We start from the raw sequence: 22,919 nt of genomic DNA on the forward strand, positions 1-22,919 counted from the left end.
ACTTTTTATGTCATGTTAGCTTTTTTTTAATGGACCCAACGTTGACTGACATAACTGTGAATAACATAGGGAATGGATTTTGCTCATAATCAACACCACATTGATTGGCTATTGTTGACTGATGCGTGTGCTCTTTAGCTGCCACTCATCTGCACTAGATATTATTACTGCTGCAACTGTACAAGAAATAAACTCTTGCTAACTGACTGCCAAATGAAAAAAAAAAAAAAATAATAATAATAAAAATTATGTCGTAACGGTCCACCTTTTCAATACAGTATTGAAATACAGTATAGTATATAGTATTGAAATATAGTATAGTATTGAAAAGGTGGACCATTACGACATAAGTTTAATTATTATTGTGATCACAATTCAATGTGGATCAAAACCATGAAGTTTATATCCTATGACAAAATAGTATACTTTCCTAACAAAGTGAAGAGGAAGTTTGTGACATCCTGTACAATCTTTTTCATTGTGGTTTCACAGGCAGCCCTTTCACCTTTCACCATCACTCTCTGAACAAATATCTACTAATTTATCCCTGTGAAGTTCCAAACTAACATATTATTGCATCTGAAATATTTCTTCAGAATGTTAGCCGACACAGTGAAGGTATACAATTTCTAGTCACTAGATTGCGTGGCAAAAGCCTGGATTCAATTCCAAACCACCGCACAGTGTTCATACGGAATGACGGTACATAACGCTGTTGATGGTAATGTATCTGTCGGATGGAGATGTAAAAGCTTGAGCAAACCTCTTAGTGTTAGTCAGCATGAGTATGTTATATGCCAACACCAGGTTTCATCCTCTCCCTACCTCATTCATCAAAATACACGCACGCACATGCACAGGTCACCCATGGGTACCAACTAGTAAGACCTGCACAAGGCCTTTCTGGAGGTCACACGAAATCAATTGATCAATCAATCAATCAATCAATCAATCAATCAATCAATCAATCAATCAATCAATCAATCAATCAATCAATCAATCAAGATAAAACATTCATAATCTTAAACATAACCTTGTCTTTTTATAGGCCTTGTCCATGATTGTGAATCAATTCTTTATGAAATAATAAGCCCCTTTTACTAATTAGTGACGCTGTATACAGATCAACCTTTATTTTATAGCAAAAGGGTTCCATGGATTACATGTTATCATTGGAACTACCTTCCTTTTGACATGTTCAGTACGACATTTAATATGTCATTTTTCTATCAATCGTCATTTCGGATTCAAAGCCGCCGCATGATATTGGCACTTTGTGGATGTAGTATGATTATTAGGCATTTCTATCTACTGATGAGGAAGATAACCTATTTATTTAGTACATAAGTACATTTGACTTCCAATCATAACTATTGATTAATTCAAAATAAATAATCTGAATCATATTCATTGTTACATTTTCACAATGATCTTAACATCAATTGTAATGACTATCACAAGTCACAAGTGATAGTGACTTGTCACAAGTTTTATTAAGTGATAGGCCTACTCCACTACACAATAGCATAATAGTGTTGTATGTTCACTAGTTTGTGGAACTAGTGATCCATTGTGGCCCCACCCCGTGTGGTGTCACCGCATTGGAGCCTCGCTACCCGCTGCACAGCCAACCTGACGGTGGGGAAGGGCGAACGTGCACTAGTCAGACACTGCTACAGTGACCGTCATTGGTCACAACGTCGCTGGAAGCCTCGAGGGGTGCAGAAGCGATGAGACCCACGGACCGAGAGCCTTCCATGTCTGGAGGTTTCTGTGAGGTTCGAGTGACCGATGTATCTTGAAGGGCCGCTTAGGTGTATATAAGTCAAGCACGATCTAAGAGGTTAGTTCAATTGGTGTGGTGAGTTCCATGTGAGTTAGTTGAGCCAAGATGGTGCGAAGAGTGCAGTCAGTCTGAGTGTGAGTTACAGCCTGAGCTGAGTGTACTAGTCTGTTGGAGTGTCCACCTGTTAGAAATGAGGACTTGTTCTGTATGCCTGTCATTGTGTGTCTCATAGGCCGGCTGCTGTGAGAGAATGTCGCGTGTTCTAGTGCAGCGTGGGAGAGATCACCGAGTATTGGCATGGGGCTGTGAACAGAGTTCTCTCAGAGTTCTACCGGAGTTTATGGACAGCAAATATCCCGAGCTGCAAGACTGATGTGTGCAGGCTGTGAACTGTGGACTGTCACAGCACCAACGAAGTAACTGAGTGAGACTGTAGTGCTAGTGACCGATTCCAGCAAGATATAGCAGATATCCTGGATTCAGGACTGTATCGCGATTGACCTGTCTAAGGCATTTGATAGGGTAGATCATGGGAGACTACTGGCAAAAATGAGTGCAATTGGACTTGACAAAAGAGTGACTGAATGTGTGGCTCTGTTTCTAGAAAACAGAACTCAGAGAATTAGAGTAGGTGAAGCTTTATCTGTCCCTGTAATAATTAAGAGGGGAATTCCTCAAGGCAGTATTACTGGACCTTTATGTTTTCTTATATATATCAATGATATGTGTAAAGAAGTGGAATCAGACATAAGGCTTTTTGCAGATGATGTTATTCTGTACAGAGTAATAAATAAGTTACAAGATTGTGAGCAACTGCAACATGACCTCGATAATGTTGTGAGATGGACAGTAGGCAATGGTATGATGATAAACGGGGATAAAAGTCAGGTTGTGAGTTTCACAAATAGGAAAAGTCCTCTCAGTTTTAATTACTGTGTTGATGGGGTGAAAGTTCCCTTTGGGGATCATTGTTAATACCTAGGTATTAATATAAGGAAAGATCTTCATTGGGGTAATCACATAATATGATTGTAAATAAAGGGTACAGATCTCTGCACATGGTTAAGAGGGTATTTAGGGGTTGTAGTAAGGATGCAAAGGAGAGGGCATAGAAGTCTCTGGTAAGACCCCAACTAGAGTATGGTTCCAGTGTATGGGACCATCACCAGGATTACTTGATTCAGGAACTGGAAAAAATCCAAAGAAAAGCAGCTCAATTTGTTCTAGGCGATTTCCGACAAAAGAGTAGTGTTACAAAAATGTTGCAAAGTTTTGGGCTGGGAAGACTTGGAAGAAAGGAGACGAGCTGCTCGACTAAGTGGTATGTTCCGAGCTGTCAGTGGAGAGATGGCATGGGAGGATATCAGTAGACAAATAAGTTTGAGTGGTGTCTTTAAAAGTAGGAAGGATCACAATATGAAGATAAAGTTGGAATTAAAGAGGATCATCATATTGGGGAAAATATTCATTTACAGGAAGGGGAGTTAGGGATTGGAATAACTTACCAAGGGAGATGTTCAATAAATTTCCAATTTCTTTGCAATCATTTAAGAAAAGGCTAGGAAAACAACAGATAGGGAATCTGCCACCTGGGTGACTGTCCTAAATGCAGATCAGTAGTGATTGATTGACTGACTGATTGATTGATTGATTGATTGATTGATTGATTGATTGATTGATTGATTGATTGATTGATTGATTGAAGACTGAGTGAATTAGTGTGAATGAACAGTGAGAAATAAGAGAGAGAGAGAGTGTGCAAACAGTACGATTGTGGTACATGTATCATGAATGTAAGTTATCTTGTAATGCCTGTGTGTAGCTATAGTAATTAGTTAAAAAATCTTAGAAGAAGAACGCTACCAGTTTCTGTATCCATTTCTTTATCCCGCCAATGTGCCACAATACTCTTTGAAAACAATTGTGTATCAAGTAGAATAACAACTGACAATGAAGCAAAGTCTCTGAAATACTTAGTGGAGTAAATGATTTTTAATAAAACTTGTGACGAGTAACAGTTTCTATTATTTCATAAAGAAATATTCATAACATAAACAAAGCAATATTATATTTTCAGAAACGATGGCATAAGTTACTGTAATGATATAGACTCAACTCCGCTGCATTCGTTGTGTTCTGCTGTTTTCTTCCCGGCGTTTGACCTCCGCACTCCGGTACTGCTAAGGGAATACTGCCAGCCCATCGCCTGTGTCAGGCTCAGATGACGTCATCGGCTCTACACTCTACTCTACTTCGTGGATATTCAGGGTGATTTCTGTCTCATGTGTCACGACTTCCCTGTACCTCTCCACTCCAACTTGCCTATATAACTGGCTCTGTTTGTCTTCTAATTTGAGGCGTTCTTTGGCTGTTGGAAAGAGAGAACATGTGCTATGCTGGTGTAAATTTTCACCTCAGTATGGGACTTTACTATTCAACCATGAGATATTGTAAACCTCACATATGTAAACGTTGCATGAATATGTTTTCGAGTAGTTGCACTCAATCATTATCCATAAGAGAATAGGCGGATCTCTCTTTAACTTATACGCTCTTGGAATTTATCTGAAGATGAACATTATTTTGTCAATGCGCTCAAAAACCTTTCATACTTCTGTCCTGTACATATTTCTCTACTTTGAAAATCTTGTATACTCAGCTTGTGGACAGGTAACTTCATTCTGCTGGACTAAATACATCTGTGCTGCATCAAGTATTTTCTTTAAATTTGTTATTTGCAGTATCGTACATCTTCTAGTCAGGTCTATTTATATGGTATGCTGGACTTCGTAATTTAAAATGCTGTGCTTTGGTTTATTCCCCAATTTTATTGTTTTCTTATTACCCTACCTTTTTCTTATTACTCTTAGTACAGTTGGCTGGGAAACGTCTGTGCTGTTTAATGTATGTATTTGTAAATTTTATTCGGATAAAATCCAAATCAAGTTGCCGTAACCGATCTTAGTAAAATTCCTTTCTCAACTGTTCTGATAAGAGTCATAATCTTTCCATTCTGTTGTGGTGCTTTACTTGCTAACCTCTTGTGTTTATATGAGAATACATCTATTTTGTTCATCTGATGTTGGCATTCTTGTTTGACCTTAGTGTCTTTGTATCTTTCTAACAACTCGTACTTATTGCTATTTTTATCTTCCCCCTTTGTACCATCCATGGTTATCCTCTCATTGCCCAGCATTTGAATATGTCGCTTCCATGAAGTATACTGTCCCTATCTACTCTCTATAAAATTAATAAATATAAAACCTTCTACAACTCATTACAAACACTTCAATACCAACCTAAGTGCCTAAAAAGTCACTCCATTTACCTGTAGGGCAGCAGGACTTTCTGAGATGATATCAGAGGCTTCCTTGAGAGCTCGAGATGCTTTCATTTCTCCTTCAGCAGCAATCACCTTGGCACGAGCTTCACGAGCTGCTTCAGCTTCAGCTGCCATAGCTCTCTGCAACTGGACTGGCAGGCGGACGTCCTTACTACATGCAAGAATAATAAATAAGACGATAAAGAAAACAAGTGGGAGTAGCAAACAGCAGGAGCAACTCACAACAGCAAAGTTAAAATGGTCTGTGAATGTAGTGAGAATAACAAAGGGAAAGGGAGTTCCAGGCCTCAGTCTAGAAATATCTAGGCATTGTGATATTAAGCTATGATGCAGTAATAATAATGTAAGTGTTATTGATAGATGCCTTCAATTTGTTTAACATAATGGCAGCAGTTATTAAATGAAATTAACTTTGCAATAGTCAAGCACAAGACTTCAGCATTTCTGTCTAAGAAAATTCAACTCTGCTCAGGTAGCCCAAAATCTAAAGCTTTCATAAGGCAAAAGAGCTATTTTCACCAACCCTATTTTACATAGACAAAACCACCAACATTAACCGAATCATGTCTAACTATGAACTTGTACTTCTGATCACAGATTAAGGAAATACACAGTAAACAGAATGCCATATATGATAATACTAGGATTTAATTTCTTGCCTTGAAAATTAAATCGACACAGCCACTGATACTGCCAAGCAAACTTATTTTCTTTCTAACATACCTAGTGGTACTAACCTCTAATTAAGTCAAATAAATGGTATCACTGTAAAATACTTTGTGATCTCTACGCATGAAGCCATGAAAATTAATACGAACAATATTATTGCAGAAAATTCTGTCCTCAGCAAACAGCTTTCGCTTTTCCATCTTCAATTTCTACATTTCTACTTTCCTGCATCACTTACAGCTGCTGTTAGAGATAAATTCCAAGCACCAAAGTTAGTTAATACATTACTACAGCCAAGGAATCTTAACTGTAACAAATCAATATGGTAGCTAAACAAAAATACCAATGTACATTTTCTACTGAAATGAATTTTTAACAAGAAAGAGTAGATTTACAAAGAAAAAATAAATTAGTAAATGCAATCCTTACATCTCCACACGTTCCACTTTGACTCCCCAAGGATCAGTAGCCTCATCCAAAGCCGACTGCATAGTGTGAGCAATTGCTTCACGTTCTGAGAGAATTTCAGATAGATTGCGGGTGCCCAGGACATTTCGCAGGGTAGTGGCTGCCAACAGACGGGTCGAGTGGCTAGAAGGACAAAAAATTTGTTAGCAAATACAGTAGAATCCCTCACATCCAGCATTCAGATACCCCTGGCAATTCCAAAACAATGGCACATTCACTTGGAGGGGGGGAAGAGAAAGAGTTCTTGGGAATTCCAAGAAACTCTGACATGATAATGTTTGATGGTCTTCATTGTTCCTATCATTGTTAATAAATGTGCTCACACCAAACAGTTCAGCTTAAGTGAAGTGCACTGTCAGTATACCAACAGTAGACTCAATGCATATAGTTTGTTTATCAGTGTGTGGAATTACAACATGATGGATAAATCAGCAAAGGAAAACAGAAATGTTAAATGTTCCAAGGCTCAAGCAAAAGTAGAAATTGCTGGATAAGATGAAAAAAGGAGTTAGTAGGAGGGAAGTTATAATAGGTTATATAGGTTGGTATTGAAGTTATAATGAATTTGAATCAGCAAAAGCAGTTGAAATCATAAAACTCTTCACTCTCATAGTGTAAAAGTGGATTGTGTGCTTTATAAGATTTTTCACTTGAGAGGTGAGAAGGTGTCTGTATTTCAAGACTAATGGTTCAGGGAAAGGCAAGGAAATTTCATTTTAAAAAATAGATATTCAATAGATATTTCAAGTCAGTTTATTCCACTGACTGGCTTAACCATCAAACAGAGACATGGTACCTGTAGTGTATTTTTAAAACACTGAGTGCACTGGAAACATCAGCGTAAGGACATAGAGATGTATACTCTCTGGAGAGAACAGCTGTTCTTCTAATTGGGACTTTCATTGTAATGATTAGATACGTCATGCTGTGCAGCAAAATAAAATAATGTTAAGTATACCGGGTGAGTTGGCCGTGCGGTTAGGGGCGCGCAGCTGTGAGCTCACATCCAGGAGATAGTGGGCAGCCCTGAAGATGGTGTTCTGTGGTTTCCCGTTTTCACACCAGGCTGTACCTTAATTACAGCCACGCCTCTTCCTTCCCATTTCTAGGCCTTTCCTGTCCCATCATCGCCATAAGATCTATCTGTGCCGGTGCAACGTAAAGCAAATGGCAAAAAAAATGTTAAGTATTAAATATATCTATATATTTAGTAAAGTGTTCAGAACATAACAGTCGACAATGAGGTGAAAATATAAATAAGTATTGCTAATATTCTGCAGAGTACTGTCAATTGACTACCGAAAATATATACCGCTGTTTTGACACAATTAGGTTATACTCAGGAGAATGGATTCAGAGCAATTTGCTAAACTATTAGATGCATTCAACTGACAATAACAAACCCTGCTTACTCACTTTATAACAACATTCCTAAGAGAATCAGGAAGAGAAGTCTCGCATTCCGGTAACTTTTCAAGCATACAACCATTTGAAAATTTTTATTCTAGGAAAGAAAATTTTGCATGCTATATGGAGAGGTTTGAGAATTATGTAGCAATGAAAAATATCATAGATGAGGAAAAGAAAGCACAGCTACTATGCATCTCTCTAGGTTCTGTGCATTACAACAGTTTATCTGCGTTTCTAGGCCCAGAATAATCGATCAGAACTCAGTCATTTACAGATCTGGTTAAACTGTTCACCCAAATGCTTGTTCCAATAGAAGAGCCATTGTTTCTAGCATTATTTTTTAAATGTCTATCAGAAAGAGGGACAGTCTATCACCGATTTTCTCACAACTCTTCAACGCAATTTAGTTGAGTGCGAATTCACAGTCAAGTATCAATGTCAACATCAATGTACAGTTTCAATTTCGGATGTGTTTCTAAGAGCCCAGTTCATAAGAGGCTTATGGGACAATTGGTTATGCAAACAGCTACTGCAATCTAATGTCACCACTCTTGATGAAATCCTAGCTAAGGCAACATTGTTGGAAATATCTAGAATCGAAAGTAGGGAACTAACCAGACAATCCCCTTCATCAGCATCTGAATTCAACAACAGCGATACATATAAGGTTACTGCTGGCTCAGATCACCGCTTTCAATGAGATCACAATTTTCGTTATCATTCTCTGAAACCCCAGTTATAGCAAGAGTAACCATTTGTTGAACCCTGACAATCCACGCAACACACGTTCACCGAATCAAAGTATCCGTATGGTCAATGTACTCTCTTTAGTGCGAATCAGACCTGATTTCAGAAGATTAGGAATTGATAACCTCTGTTTCCGATATGCTAAGTCAAATCATCTTGTGTCAGAATGCCGAGTTAGATATGATATTAGATGTGAATTTTGTGAAAGAGAAGGTCATCTCGCCTCGGTGTGTATCACCAGCCTAATGTGAAATTCCAAATCAAAAGCAGATAGTTCCAGATCAACGAACTCAATTTCAGTTATCCCATGTGATGCCCAGGATTATTCATACGGTATGAGTAAAGCAGAACCTTTTTCTCTGTCACATGTAGAATTATTTGAAGCTACTCCTGACTCTGATAAATATATAGTTACTGTATCACCAAACAATAAGACACAGTGTTTTGAAGTTGACTTGTGCATGTTTTACTCTGCTCCCTGAAGATGCATTTGATGAACTGGATCTAGGTTTACCCTTACAACTATCTGAAATTGCCTTTCGTTCATATTCAGGCAATATTATCACACCTATGGGAAAGGTAACAGTCTCAGCTGTATATAAAGACAAGGAAATCCAAGATGATATATATATATATATATATATTGTCCCCAAGGGCTATTCAGCATTACTTGGAAGATTGTGGATTAGGAGACTTGGTATTGAATTAAAGGAAATAGATGCTAGCAAGGAAACTCCACTCATGTCGTATCCAGTTAATGCTATCTCTTAAGTTGATGACATAATTAATTAATTTCCTGATATTTTTGAAGAAAGAATTGGACGTGCTCCAAAATTTGAAGTAAAGTTACAGTTACGTGAAGGAGCTAAACCAGTATTTACACGAGAACGGGATGTTCCCTATGCATTTAATGTACGAGTTGAAAGGGAGCTAGACTCATTAGAAGCAGCTGGGGTCATATCCCCAATATCATCAAGTGATTAGGGATCACCGTTGGTCGTCATTCCCAAGCCAGATGTAGGAGTTAGATTGTGTGTTGATTACAAATGTGGGGTAAATGAGAAACTTGTTGCTGCAAATTACCCCATAAGGAGAATTGATGATGTGTTGAACAGCCTACATGATTCCAAATATTTTTGTAAACTGGATTTCTTCAAAGCATATCTACACTTGAAAGTTGATGATGAAAGTGCTACAATCCGGACTATATCTAACCATCGTGGAACGTACAGAATGAATCGTCTAAGTTTCGGAATTATAACAGCACCATCCGAATTTAACCAAATCATTTCACAAATCCTCAGGGGACTTCCAAAAACAGAAGCCTATTTTGATGACTTGATCATACATGGGTCAACTCTGGAGTAGTGCACACACAATTTGCGGTTATGTCTGAACAGATTATCTGATTTTGATCTGCATGTCAACCAAGCTAAGTGTTCTTTCTTTGAAGAGAGAACTGAATATTTGGGCCATGTCATCCAGCATAATACTGTACCATCAGTAAGTCCCCAGAAAAGGCTAGAGCTATTAATGACATCCCTCATCCTACAAACATTGATGAACTACGCAGATTTTTGGGACTAATCACATACTACTCCAGGTTTATACCATATTTCTCCACTATGTCACATCCATTATGGCACCTGCTCTGCAAAGGTTAATGTAACATATGGACTTGGAATGTGAAGCCGCATTTCTCAAGTTAAAAGCAGAGTTGTGTAGCGATAGGGTCTTAATGCCCTATGATCCAAAATTACCAATAGTTCTGGCGTCAGATGCAAGTTCAACAGGTGTTGCCGCTGTCCTTAGCCATCTAAATGATGGAGAAGAAAGGCCGATTGCTTATGCATTACGATCACTGACTGTATGAGAACAGAACTATAGTCAACTAGGTAGGGAAGTGTTGGCATTTGCTGTCAACAACTTTTACGCCTATGTTTTTGGCAGGCACTTCACACTAGTGACCGACAATGAGCTGCTAACATGCATTTTTCAGCAATACAAAGCTCTACCACAGATGGCATCTTCTCGTCTACTATGATATGCTTGGTTCTTGTCAGGATTTGATTACACAGTTCAGTTTAAGAAGGGTGCAGAGAACCAAAATGTTGACTGTTTATCACGGGCTTCAGCAATACAAAGTTCTACCACAGATGGCATCTTCTCGTCTACTATGATATGCTTGGTTCTTGTCAGGATTTGATTACACAGTTCAGTTTAAGAAGGGTGCAGAGAACCAAAATGTTGACTGTTTATCACGGGCTGATTACACAGTTCAGTTTAAGAAGGGTGCACAGAACCCAAATGTTGACTGTTTATTGCGGGCTTCCCTACAGCAAGTCCATTCTTCAACAGATATCTCCATTGGAGATGAAGTTAACCAGTTATTTATGCACCTAATTTTTCAAATTTCAAGCGAACGAATCACATTTTGCACCATCCAGGATGAAACATGTAAAGATCATTAACTGAGTAAACTTGTTTTTGATTTACAGAATGAACGGATGGTTTCTGAATATACTCTGAATGAGGGTGTGCTGTTTAGACATAACAGAGTTGTTATCCCTTCCAGACTAAGAGATCAGGTTTTAAATGAACTTCACGAAACTCATTTGGGCATCATAAAGATGAAACACCTGGCCCGTCGCTATGTCTATTGGCCTGGAATTGATCGAGACATTGAACACCAAGTAAAAGGATAATACCAATATAAATGGTATTATAAATTTACTCAATTGGGACAAATATTTCAGGTTCCCTATGGGAATCAACATCTATATCATAGTAAAAGGATGTCAAACACGTGCATTGACAAGAGAAAATCCACCAGAATCACCAGTGCATCCATGGGATGAACCAGACGAGAACTGCGAAAGAATGCATATTGATTATGCAGGACCTTTTGAAAACTGCAACTTTATGATTTGTGTGGATGCCAAATCAAAATGGCCAGAAGTGCAAGTTTTCCGAGATACACCAACAAGTACCTCCACAATTTTGTTGTTAAACCGTATATTTGTTTCTCATGAATTTCCAGCAAGCATTGTCTCAGATAACGCAGCCATTTTTCAAAGCAATGAATTTCGCACCTATTGTTCAACAAATGGAATTTTTCAAAAATTCATTGCACCTGATCACCCAGCCACTAACAGCCTAGCAGAATAACATGTTCAAATATTAAAGAATCGTCTCCGTTCTGCCTCAGATGATAATGTCCCAATCTACGAGAAAATACAAAAGATTCTGTTTCGATACCGTGCTACACCCCTTGCATGTGGGAAGTCACCAGCAGAGCTATACCTGAACTGTTAAGCTGAATATTAAAATGAACTATTGAGCCTTTTTCATGCAGAAATGTATCAACTACAAAGAGTCTGTAAAAGATTTTTTAAAGTCTTTCAGAATATAGGATGTGTTATATCTCATCTTGGTCATACTGAGATATTGAAACAATAATATTACATTGTTTTTGGCACAAAGTATGGCCCATGGTAATGTTTTAGAAGAACAAGAGTGATGGAGAAGATTTTGTAGGCTTCCAATTGTGACCAGAAAAGACATGTTATATCAGCAATAATCTTTATGTTACAATCAAAGAAATTTCAGTCTGATGAAAGAGAAGTTGGCAAATGGTTGGATATCAACAGCTGTATTCCCATTACACAGTCTCTTGATGATGATGAAATGATACATTACGTCAACAGTAAAATGAACCAAGAGAAGAATAAGAAGATGTTTCTCAGCTGACAGCATGAGTATCATGGAAAAAAGCAGAAGCAAGACTTATAACATTTATTAGTTTCACAGAACAATGCTTGTACATGTCAACTCACAATGTAATATAGTTGCATTGCATTCAAACTGAATTCTTAAAACATTGGAGAGAGGCATGCAGGCAGGGGTATATCAGAGACATGTTTAAGAAGTTCAAATCTTTGCTTGCCATGCCACAGCCTAGGTTCACATCATCCAAGTAAAAAATAATAATAAAAAATAAATAAATAAAAATTACCATACCACCCCAATTCCTTGTAAGTTTTCATAGCAATGTTACCTGTTATATCAGCTGTTATGCAGTACTTTACTACACTATTTCTTCAACTAATTTGTGTATACTGTGATGCTTACAATTACTATTTAACACATTATCAGTGGACCTGTTGCATTTAGTTTAAATAGTTACATACCATACTGAAATACCTTTTATCTGTTAAAATACTATTTATAAACCCAGGAAGATCAAAATATGCCTATGATATGTATTTTGATTCCCACAGGGAAGGTGAAATATTTGTCATTTCCAGTAAAAGATCTATTATATTGGAATTATGAATTTAACATTCTAAATGATGGCTACATATTTCTTTTCATAACATCTCATGTTGTTGAGTAATACAGTAGCTTCCCTCTTATCTGGTAGTAACAAGACAAGATTAGTGCCAGATAACTGGTTTTGCTGGTTTTAGAATTACTGTAGCTGGAAAATTTATTATTTCCAATAATGGACCACTTATATTGTAATTCAAAATATGCCTACAGTATATTGATTAATTGAGACTTTTCACATTGTATGTGATGTATAATAATGCATTTTTCAGCTAGTCCAAAGAATATCTCAGTTAACCAGTAAAACCATGTATCTGGCACTAGTCAGGTCCTGTTACTACTGGAGGAATCTACTGCACTACTCAACAATATGAGTTGTTATGAAAAAAAAGTATATAGCCATTGTCTACAATGTTAACACTATTGCATAAATTAAGACTTCCATGGCACAAACATGCTGGTATGTTGGTATTTCCACAGCCTTCGTGATGTACAGGCCGTACTGTACCTCCGATGATGACACACCCGTGTAATGCAAGGACGTGATGCGTCTGTACCTTTTGTAATTATGAAATATATACAAATGTTGTATTAATATTACAGGTGGGATCACTAAAATCTGTAATCGCATCATAAGTCGTAAGTCAGGTCTATGTAATTTAAGGAGAAGTAGGTTTGAAGTGCGATCTATGCCGTCAAAGCTTGAGTGTTTTACTCGTCAATGTACCCAACAAATAATCATTATGCATTAATACAAATATGGAGGCATCAAAACTGCAATAATAAACTTTACTTCCATATCTCTAGATGGCCATAAATACAGCTTTCTTGCTTTTTTTTTTAATTACACTTCTGGCAGTATCCTTCGAATACTTCCTTGAGACCCTTTCTTCTATACAAACATTTGTATTAATTTTTGTTTAGGAAGAGCCCATGTTTTCCCAAATATTAATGCACTGATCATCCAGATCTATTAGTTACTTCCCACATTCACGGAAACTGCCGAGGAATGGTTCTTACTCGCATTAATTTTGGGGAGAAAAGGCGGCGCATACTCAACATTACGAACCCAAATAATAACCATATGTAGGTTCCATTGGTTACTGTCCACTTTTATACTTGTTCTGTATCAACAATAAGAAGCTCTGCTGTAAATCTGTGAAACAAGAAAGTCAAAAGCAGAACTCATCATCAGCTATGGAAATGAGTGAAACATACACCTTTATTCTTCGTAATAGATATTTTTTCAGTTGGGATTTTCGTTTTTCATAAAAGTTACCTGCCCCCATATGAAGAAAATGAAAATATTAATGTCTATTTACTTGTATAGTTGTATTTTCGCTGTGGTACGCACAAGTTCTCAGCGTTGTGGCAAATGCGAACTTCCACACACTGTATTTAAATTTGTACCACATTATATTTTCACAAAAATGTGTTATACGATAACAATTAAATTAATAAATTAGACGAGACCTCGAATTTACATTATCTACCACGTGAAGATACCATGCCTAACCTAAACTATGAGGACTCATTATCTTAATAACAGCTGTTTACGTAAATCCTGATGGGATTTAAAGAAAAAACATGCAATATACTTAAATATAAATTTTTGTCTCTCAACGGTCACAATTATTATAAGAATGCCCCCCAATCCTTATGGATTACATTCACAAGTACAACTTGTAACATTCACTTAGCTCGCCTCAATCGATCAGCTGATTGGCTTGGCGCGCTTTCTACAGTATGGCCTGTATATTACGAAGGCAGTGGTATTTCCATTTGTAAACAAATTCAGTAGTGATATGTTTTTGACTGACATATAAATCCTATTCTGTCAAGTGTGTGACTCTTCAGTGAACTGTGCAAACAAATGCCATATCTTGTAGAATGTAAAAACCGAGAAACATAAATCTGCTCTGTATAGAAGAAAAGCAGGGGAAGCAAAAGCAACTCTGAACTCTTTAGTTCCAGTATCCAAATGCCTATCACAGTTTTCACTAAGCCAATAGATCAATATTTCTTTATGGACACTTAAAAATACAACTTTAAAAAAATTCTTGTGCAAGTACACAGAAGAACCAATTTGAAGTGAGATTGCGCTCCTTATGTGGATGTTTGTTACAGTGATGAAATTAATAGAATTTAGGAAGGAATCAGTGGGAACAAAATGTGGTTTTTAGTGAGGAAAGTACAGATTTTTGGGCCTGTTCCTTTGGTATACTGTAATTGGTACAATGGACTAAGATCAACCCTCACCTGCTTGCATGTGGCCAGATGGAATTAAACATCAGAAAGTTCACCTGTTTACTTCTGATGCTGCATCCTTCATGAAAAAATCTAGCAAGATGCTTGAGGTGCTGTTACCCAACATGCTTTATCACAAGCCTCAGATATGAACTTCATTGAATTTGTGAATAAATTCATGGTGTATTCCCAGAAGTAGATACAATTTTAATTCCCAATAGTAAGAAGATACTTCTCAAATCTGAAGATCCTGAATATTGTTAACCAGTTCTGTGAGGATAATGATGCTTCTTCTGAGCGCACTGTGAAAACTTCCTGTTGAAGGTCACCATATGAAATAACTTGGCCTTCATAACTACCAGCTATTCTGTATTACCGGGTGCAGTCACATCTTGCAGAGAGAAGAAAATAAATGTGTAGGAAATTCAAATGGTTCCAAGTGCCCAAGGCCAAATAGTACAAAAGAAAATGTGAGCAGGTTCTTGTTGATAAAGGAAGCTTACAGCAGTTAAAACAAGAATTTTTAGGGTGAAAACAATGTTTTAACTTACACTGATCCACATACTGTAGCACTGTTCAAATATTCTCCAATAATGTCAGAGGAAGTGGAAAGATTGTTTTCTGTACTCAGAAGTACATTGCCACATGGAAGACAAAACTTATCATCATCATCATCATCATCATCTACATTTCCCGTTTCCAGCTTCCCGGGTTGGGTTGTGAATCAAGGACTTCCACTGCTGCCTGTCTCTCCACCACTCTTCTCTTTTTTAAGTGCATCTTCTGGTTTTCTTCCCCTCTTCTCTATGCACTCCCACACTGAATCTGTCCACCTCTTTTGGAGTCTTCCTTATGGTCTCTTTCCTGTTAACTTCTCTGAAAAAGCCTTTTTTTGGCACTCTCTCTTCTCCCATTCTCATCATATGCCCATACCACTTTAGCTTTGTTGTTTCTATCCTGTCTTGAAGTTTCAAGATTCCTGTCCTTTTCCTTATCTCTTCATTTCTAATTATATCCTTTGTGGTCTTGCCCTCGATACCTCTTAGGAATTTCATCTCTGCTGCCTGTATTGAATGCCCTGCCATGCAATTTCCACCTGGTGCCTCAGTTGGGCCATATTTCCTGCCATTCGTGCAGACTGCGCAAGATGACATTTAATCCAGTCCCAATCATGCTCAATGGGGCACAGATCTTGGAATCGTGCGAGCCAGGGTAGTTCACGTACACCTTGTAGAGTACGCTGGATGGCACGAGATGCATGTGGACATGCACTGTCCTGTTGGAAAACACATCGCCTTGTTGGTGCATGAACGGTAGAATGACAGATTTAATAATGGTTTGGATGCACCATGCATTGTTCAATGTTCCCCCAACGATCACCAGAGGAGAACAGCCAATATAGGATATGGCTCCCTACACCAGGATTCCAGTAGTTGGCTCTGTGTGCCTCTGTCTTATACACTCACCTGCACGGCGCCACACATGCGTATGACCATCATTGGCACCAAGACAGAAGCGACTCTCATCGCTGAAGATAACAAGTCTCCATTCGTCCTTCCATTAGTGCCTATTGTGACACCATTGGAGGTGGGCTGCACAATGGTGGGGCATGAGCAGAAGATGCCCTAACGCCACGCAGGATCATAGCCCTGCTTCATGGAGACGGTTGCGAATGGTCCTCGCTGATACCCCCGGAGCAACAGGGTCCCTAATTTGTTGTGAAGTCGCGGTGCAGTCCAATACGGCGCTTCGTAAGACGTGGCGGTCTTAGCGTGCATTTGTGCGTCGCTACTGTCCAGACCCAGCCAATGGGCATTGTTCACCTTCTGCTGACCACTGGTGACAACATCGATGCACTATGGAGACTTCTCACCACATGTGTTCCGCAATTCTGCAGTTCTGTAGGCCCAATATACGCCCTCATTCAAACTCCATCAGTTGCACAAACGGTTCACATAAACATTGTCGTGGTATGCTAACAATTTTGCAGACACAGCTTGCAACATTCCACGGCTGATAATGCGGTTCCTGGTTTGTCCGCAGCGCTGTGTGTTTGATCATCGCATGCACTGCCCTCTCGTAGTGTCCTGTGCAAGTATGGCAGGCCTTATTCACTTGCGTCAAGGTGGTCTTTTTTCATTTTCCTGGAGTGCATTTCTTTTTGTGAGGTATAGCTGTAGCATAGGCTATATTTACATTAAACCCAAAAATGAAAGTCATGCAATCGAGTAGTGCTTTCCATAGGCTTACTAATTTTGAAAGAATTTACATTAACATTTAACCACAGTACTTATTTTTAAGCTCATTTTAAAGTTTTTTGTGCCTGTTTTCAAAATTTCAAAATTAGGTGATAAATGGAAATGTTCACCTTTAGAATTGTAACAGGACAGTTAACAATAAATTAAGAATACTCACAAAATTACATGACTATTTTTCCTATTGATGTTAACAGAAAACTATAAGACATAATGTATACCAGTATGTACTATTGTCATAAAAGTAGGCTCATTTCCACCAATTCAATATTTTTATTAGTAATTTAAGACTTTAAAGAAATACATACAATGATCAAAGTAATTCAAACTGAAGTTTCATGTCTTATAAATCAATATGTGATAATCTTTGGAAGAATGATTGGATTAAATTTAAAGAACATATATTTATTTCATGACAAGGTAGTACAATAAGCTGTGAAATACTATTATTTTTCTGCTTTTGTTCCAGTTAGTGAACTAATCTGATTATATACCAGGTGCATGCATAAGTTTTTGCCATGTTTTGTGGTAAAGAAAACATGTCATTTTCAAGGGAAATTCATTTTTTGTTTATTCAAAATATTCGCCATCGGCTTCTACACACTTCGCCCATCTTTCAGGTAAGTTATGAATACCATGCCAGAAAAAACTGCTTGTCTTTTGTGGAAAACCATTTGTCGTGCCAGTTTCCAACTTCCTCAAAATTGCTGAAGTGCTGCTCTGCAAGCGCGTACCGCATTGATGCAATGAGGTGAAGGTCAAATGGCACCAGGCCACGGCAATATGGCGGGTGTGGAAGGATGTCCAATCCAAGCAATTTCAAGGTATCTTTCACTGATTTTGCTGTATGAAACGGCGCACTGTCGTGTAACAAAATCACTTTGCCATGTCTTCTGGCCCACTCTAGTCATCTTTCGATCAATGCGTGATTTAAATTAATCACTTGTGGCGACAGCGTTGTGCATTAATGGCTTTGACGGGCTTCAAGAGTCTTTGCACTTTTGTGGTCTACCAGAGTGTGCACTGTCTTTCACATTGAAATTACCACGTTTAAATTGTTGAAACCATGTCTCACATGTTCTGATAGATGGAGCATGTTCACCATATGTTTCTACCAGCAAACGATGACTTTCCACAGCCTTTTTCTTTTCATTAAATTGGAAAAGCAATGTGTGCTGCAAATGTACTTTATCAGGTACAAACGTCAATATGATCACTGAACAATACAACACAGGCGCTAGTGTTTGGCGGATTCAACTTGAGTGTATTGGTAGATTAATGTCAGACGTACAAACTGACGTATGTGTCAAATTCATACGCTGCGTACTGTTCGCTGGCGCCATCTCTTAGTAAAAACGGAAAAGACTTATGCATACACCTGGTATATTTGTCATAAATATTGGTGACTACAAGCCCATTTCCAAGTAGAATCTTCACTTTCAATAATAGGCTCTATAAAGTTCCATGCACATGCAGATATTTCAATTACAGTATGATCTGTATCACTGCTTGTGGCTCCTTTGTTGAAATATTATTTACCCACATTCAGATGAGGAGTATTATGGCAATAAACATAACTTCTGCAGGTCTCTGAAGAAAACATACAGTAGTATTATAATGGAATCAGTTCAAATTGTAATATTTTAATTCACTACTGAGTTACCCAAACATCATGAAAAGCAAATTCTTGCTATAGGTGGATCAGTTACATTTCAGATTCTACAGCAGTAACAATGTGGTTTCTGAGTTCCTCTTAAGTTCTGGGCAATGCTGATGTACGAGGACGGTTTGAAAAGTTCTCGGAATCACTGCTAGATGTCAGTGCTAGAGCAACGAGGTTCCCACGCAATAATCACACATCCTTTGTGAGTGAACACGTGGCGCGTCAGTGCTCTAGCTGCAGGAGTGTGGTAGTGACGACTCTTTGTTGTTGTTCCCGCGTAGTGATTTGTGACAATGGAAAAAACTGAGATTCGAGCAGTGATTAAATACTTTATAAAGAAAGGTATGAAAGCAAAGGAAATTCATACCAACTTTCAGAACACACTGGGGGACTCTGCTCCTTTATTTTCAACTGTTTTTTTTTTTTTTTTTTCTAGTTGCTTTACGTCGCGCCGACACAGATAGGTCTTATGGCGACGATGGGACAGGGAAGGTCTGGGAGTGGGAAGGAAGCGGCCATGGCCTTAATTAAGGTACAGCCCCAGCATTTGCCTGGTGTGAAAATGGGAAACCACGGAAAACCATTTTCAGGGCTGCCGATAGTGGGGTTCGAACCTACTATCTCCCGAATACTGGATACTGGCCGCACTTAAGTGACTGCAGCTATCGAGCTCGGTTGTTGCCAAGTGGACCAGCAAGTTTAAATTTGGTCGGGAGAGCTTGGATGATGATCCACGTAGTGGACGGCCAAAAAGTCTTACGACCCCAGAATTTATCACAAAAGTGGATAAAATGGTCATGGAGGATCGTCGACTGAAAGTGCGGGAGATTGCTGAAGCTGTAGGGATGTCTTCTGAACGGGTATATTATATTTTAACCGAAGAATTGGGTATGAAAAAATTATCTGCAAGGTGGGTGCCGCGGCTCTTGAGATGGGACAATAAACACACCAGATTGGAAATGTCCGAACAAAGTCTGACCCGTTTCCAGTGCAACCAACAAGATTTTTTGTGCCGGTTTGTGACTACAGATGAAACTTGGGTCCACTACTATACCCCAGAGACAAAACAGCAGTCAAAGCAGTGGAAACATGCTGATTCACCACCACCAAAGAAAGCAAAGGCAGTGCGTTCGGCCGGAAAGGTCATGGCCTCAGTTTTCTGGGATGCAAAAGGCATTCTGCTGATAGATTATCTTCCTACTGGCCAAACAATTATGGGGCAATACTATGCAAACCTCCTAGACCAACTACAGGAAAAGATACGTGAAACAAGGCCTGGTTTGGCAAGGAAAAATGTCATCTTTCATCAAGAAAATGCTCCGCCGCACACAAGTGTTATTGCCATGGGAAAACTTCATGAACTGGGGTACAAATTGTTGCCACATCCACCTTATTCACCTGATTTGGCACCATCAGACTTTCATCTATTCCCCAAGCTGAAAATTTTCCTCGGTGGACGGAGATTTTCTACAAGGAAAGAACTGACAGCCGAACTGGAGAGGTATTTTGCAGGCCTGGAGGAATCTCATTTTCGAGATGGGATCAAGGCCTTGGAACATCGCTGGACCAAATGCATTAGTCTACAGGGAGACTATGTTGAAAAACAAAAGCAGTTCCACCGAGGTAAGATACTTAATTCTAGTACATTCCGAGAACTTTTCAAAGCACCTACGTATACACAGTACTTTTAATATACATCCAGAAAAAAAAAGTGTCATCTGGAGGCCCTTTCTGACTAAACCAACACTTCTTTGAGAACACAGCAAACACACTGGCATAACTTTCTGAAATGTGTGGTCACCCAATTCGTTGTTAGCCTGAGGAAATAACTGGTACTGCAGTATATCCACGCAGACAATGCCAGTCTCTGTTCATTCCATGAAAATGAAGTTATACGTTTTTGTGAAGGAAACAGCATAGAAAACCATTCAACTTTGGTGAAATGTCCCCCAGTTCAATCTCCCCCATGTATTCTTCCCAATACATTGTTATGGTTCACATTACCACCCAAATGAGTTGTAGCTTCATTATTGAATGCCAGAAATGAAACAAAATCATTGTTCACGTGAAATGACAGAAGTTCATTTGTTCTGCTTGTCCTCTGGCATTAAGAATTTGTAACTGATTTAATAAAAGCATCACCATGAAACAGGTCAAACAATCATTTTTGCAATTCAAAGTTGGAAATTAACATGACAACATGCTACAAATTTTTAATAATAATAATCTTCTTCTTCCTCCGCTTTTCCCATATCTGTGGGGTCGCGGGTGCAAACTGTGTTGCGCATGTGGATTTGGCCATGTTTAACGACCGGATGCCCTTCCTAATGCCAACCCTACTGTATATGGAGGGATGTAATTACTATTGCATGTTTCTGTGGTGGTTGGTAGTGTAGTGTGTTGTTTGAATATGAAGAGGAAAGTGCTGGGATTAACACAAACGCCCAGTCCTCGGGCCAGAAGAATTAATCAGACACGATTAAAATCCCCGACCCGGCCAGGAATCGAACCTAGAACCCTCTGAACCGAGGGCTTCAACGCTGACCATTCAGCCAATGAGTCGGACTAGAAGGCATACAATAGTGCTAATAGAGAAAAGGTGTCAGAAACCCTGGAAAGAAAGGATGTGAAAGGCAATCAAGGGAACTAGTGAAAGCTACATACAGTGGAACCTCAATTCCCTGCTTTTGGCAGAACCACAGAAAAATAATAATAATAATAATAATAATAATAATAATAATAATAATAATAATAATAATAATAATACCAAGCTCGATAGCTACAGTCACTTAAGTGCGGCCAGTATCCAGTATTACATGTTATGAGTCTCATTATGATAGCCGTATTGGAGTACAGAATGTAAAAGTTTCAAACAAATTTATTAAAAAACCACCATTCCAATACTTTACAATCTTTAAGTTTAAGATACAAATATTACATATATGTTAAAATGGGACACGTTTCGCTTAGGCTTTGTAAGCATCTTCAGCCATACTTAATCTAAAGCTAAGTCAGGGCCCTGAACTGGGTTCCTCATTAAAGTATAATACATGCTTTAATACACGATGAAACAGTCATAAAAATCTAGTCTATGGAGAAAGCAATGCTTAAAATGCAACTAAAATTCAATAATGAACTTGTCATAGTATTATATGTGCAAGGAATGAATACTAGTGTTTGTCAAAAAAAAGTGCAAGATGGTTATTTGTAGAACGAGACATAGTCATAATGATCTGACATACATTTGGATTGTACAGATTATTTGATATTAATGAAGCGTGGACGGTGATAGCGGCCCTGATCTAGAAAGCCAAGAATAACGACCAAGTGGATTTGTCATGCTGACCCAGGACACCTCGTAATCTGCGGTCGCTTGGTAGGCCAAGGCCCTTCAAGGGCTGTAGTGCCATGGAGGGGGGTTGTCATGTGCATTGTGTATGTTACATAAATACAGTTCTTCCCCACACTTGTATTTCATCAGTGCATGCTGATGTAATTCATGCATAATTCCACACTGGTGTAGTCTTCTACTGATGCGCACAGTTGAACACAGTTCATACATTCCATTTTAATATTCAGTTCTCGTGTAATTTCAGTGCAGTGAAGTGCAGTTGTTGGGGTTTAAAATGCCAAAAAGAAAGTGTTACTTTAATAAAGAAGGAATAATTTCTGTATGGTAACTGTGAGCAGAACAGATAAAAGTAAAGTGTCAAAAATGCTCAGGAGAACTTTCAGTGTGATATCAAGGATGTGGAAATACTGAAGAGAATGTTTTAGTAAACATAGAGAGGAGAGAAAAACATTTGATTTATTTTTAAAAAAGAGAGTGAAATCAAAAGCGATGGCATATTATGGATTGTTAAGGAAATTCTAGCACATAGCGAGTCACATTTCTATGGTTGGGAAATATTTTACTAAAATGTCAAAGTTGTCCTCATTTCATCTTTCAGAAATATGGTAGCCCCTAGGTAGTTTTCAGTTCTTTCATCTTTTTAAGAGAAG

General features: G+C 38.4%; 1 protein-coding gene across 10 annotated transcripts in view; it reads right to left on the bottom strand.

Moving 5' to 3' along the window:
• LOC136858058 (band 7 protein AGAP004871) overlaps window positions 1-22,919 on the bottom strand; it is a 493,935-nt gene that overhangs the window by 44,026 nt on the left and 426,990 nt on the right. For all 10 annotated transcript variants that reach the window (XM_067137306.2, XM_067137302.2, XM_067137307.2 and 7 more), the window contains 2 exons: window positions 6,228-6,389; window positions 5,115-5,280 (listed from right to left, as the gene is read on the bottom strand). In XM_067137306.2, coding sequence (XP_066993407.1) covers window positions 5,115-5,280; window positions 6,228-6,389 — 328 coding nt within the window. The remainder of the gene's footprint in view (window positions 1-5,114; window positions 5,281-6,227; window positions 6,390-22,919) is intronic.

Source organism: Anabrus simplex, chromosome 1 (assembly GCF_040414725.1).
Source record: "Anabrus simplex isolate iqAnaSimp1 chromosome 1, ASM4041472v1, whole genome shotgun sequence".
Lineage (NCBI taxonomy): Eukaryota > Metazoa > Arthropoda > Insecta > Orthoptera > Tettigoniidae > Anabrus > Anabrus simplex.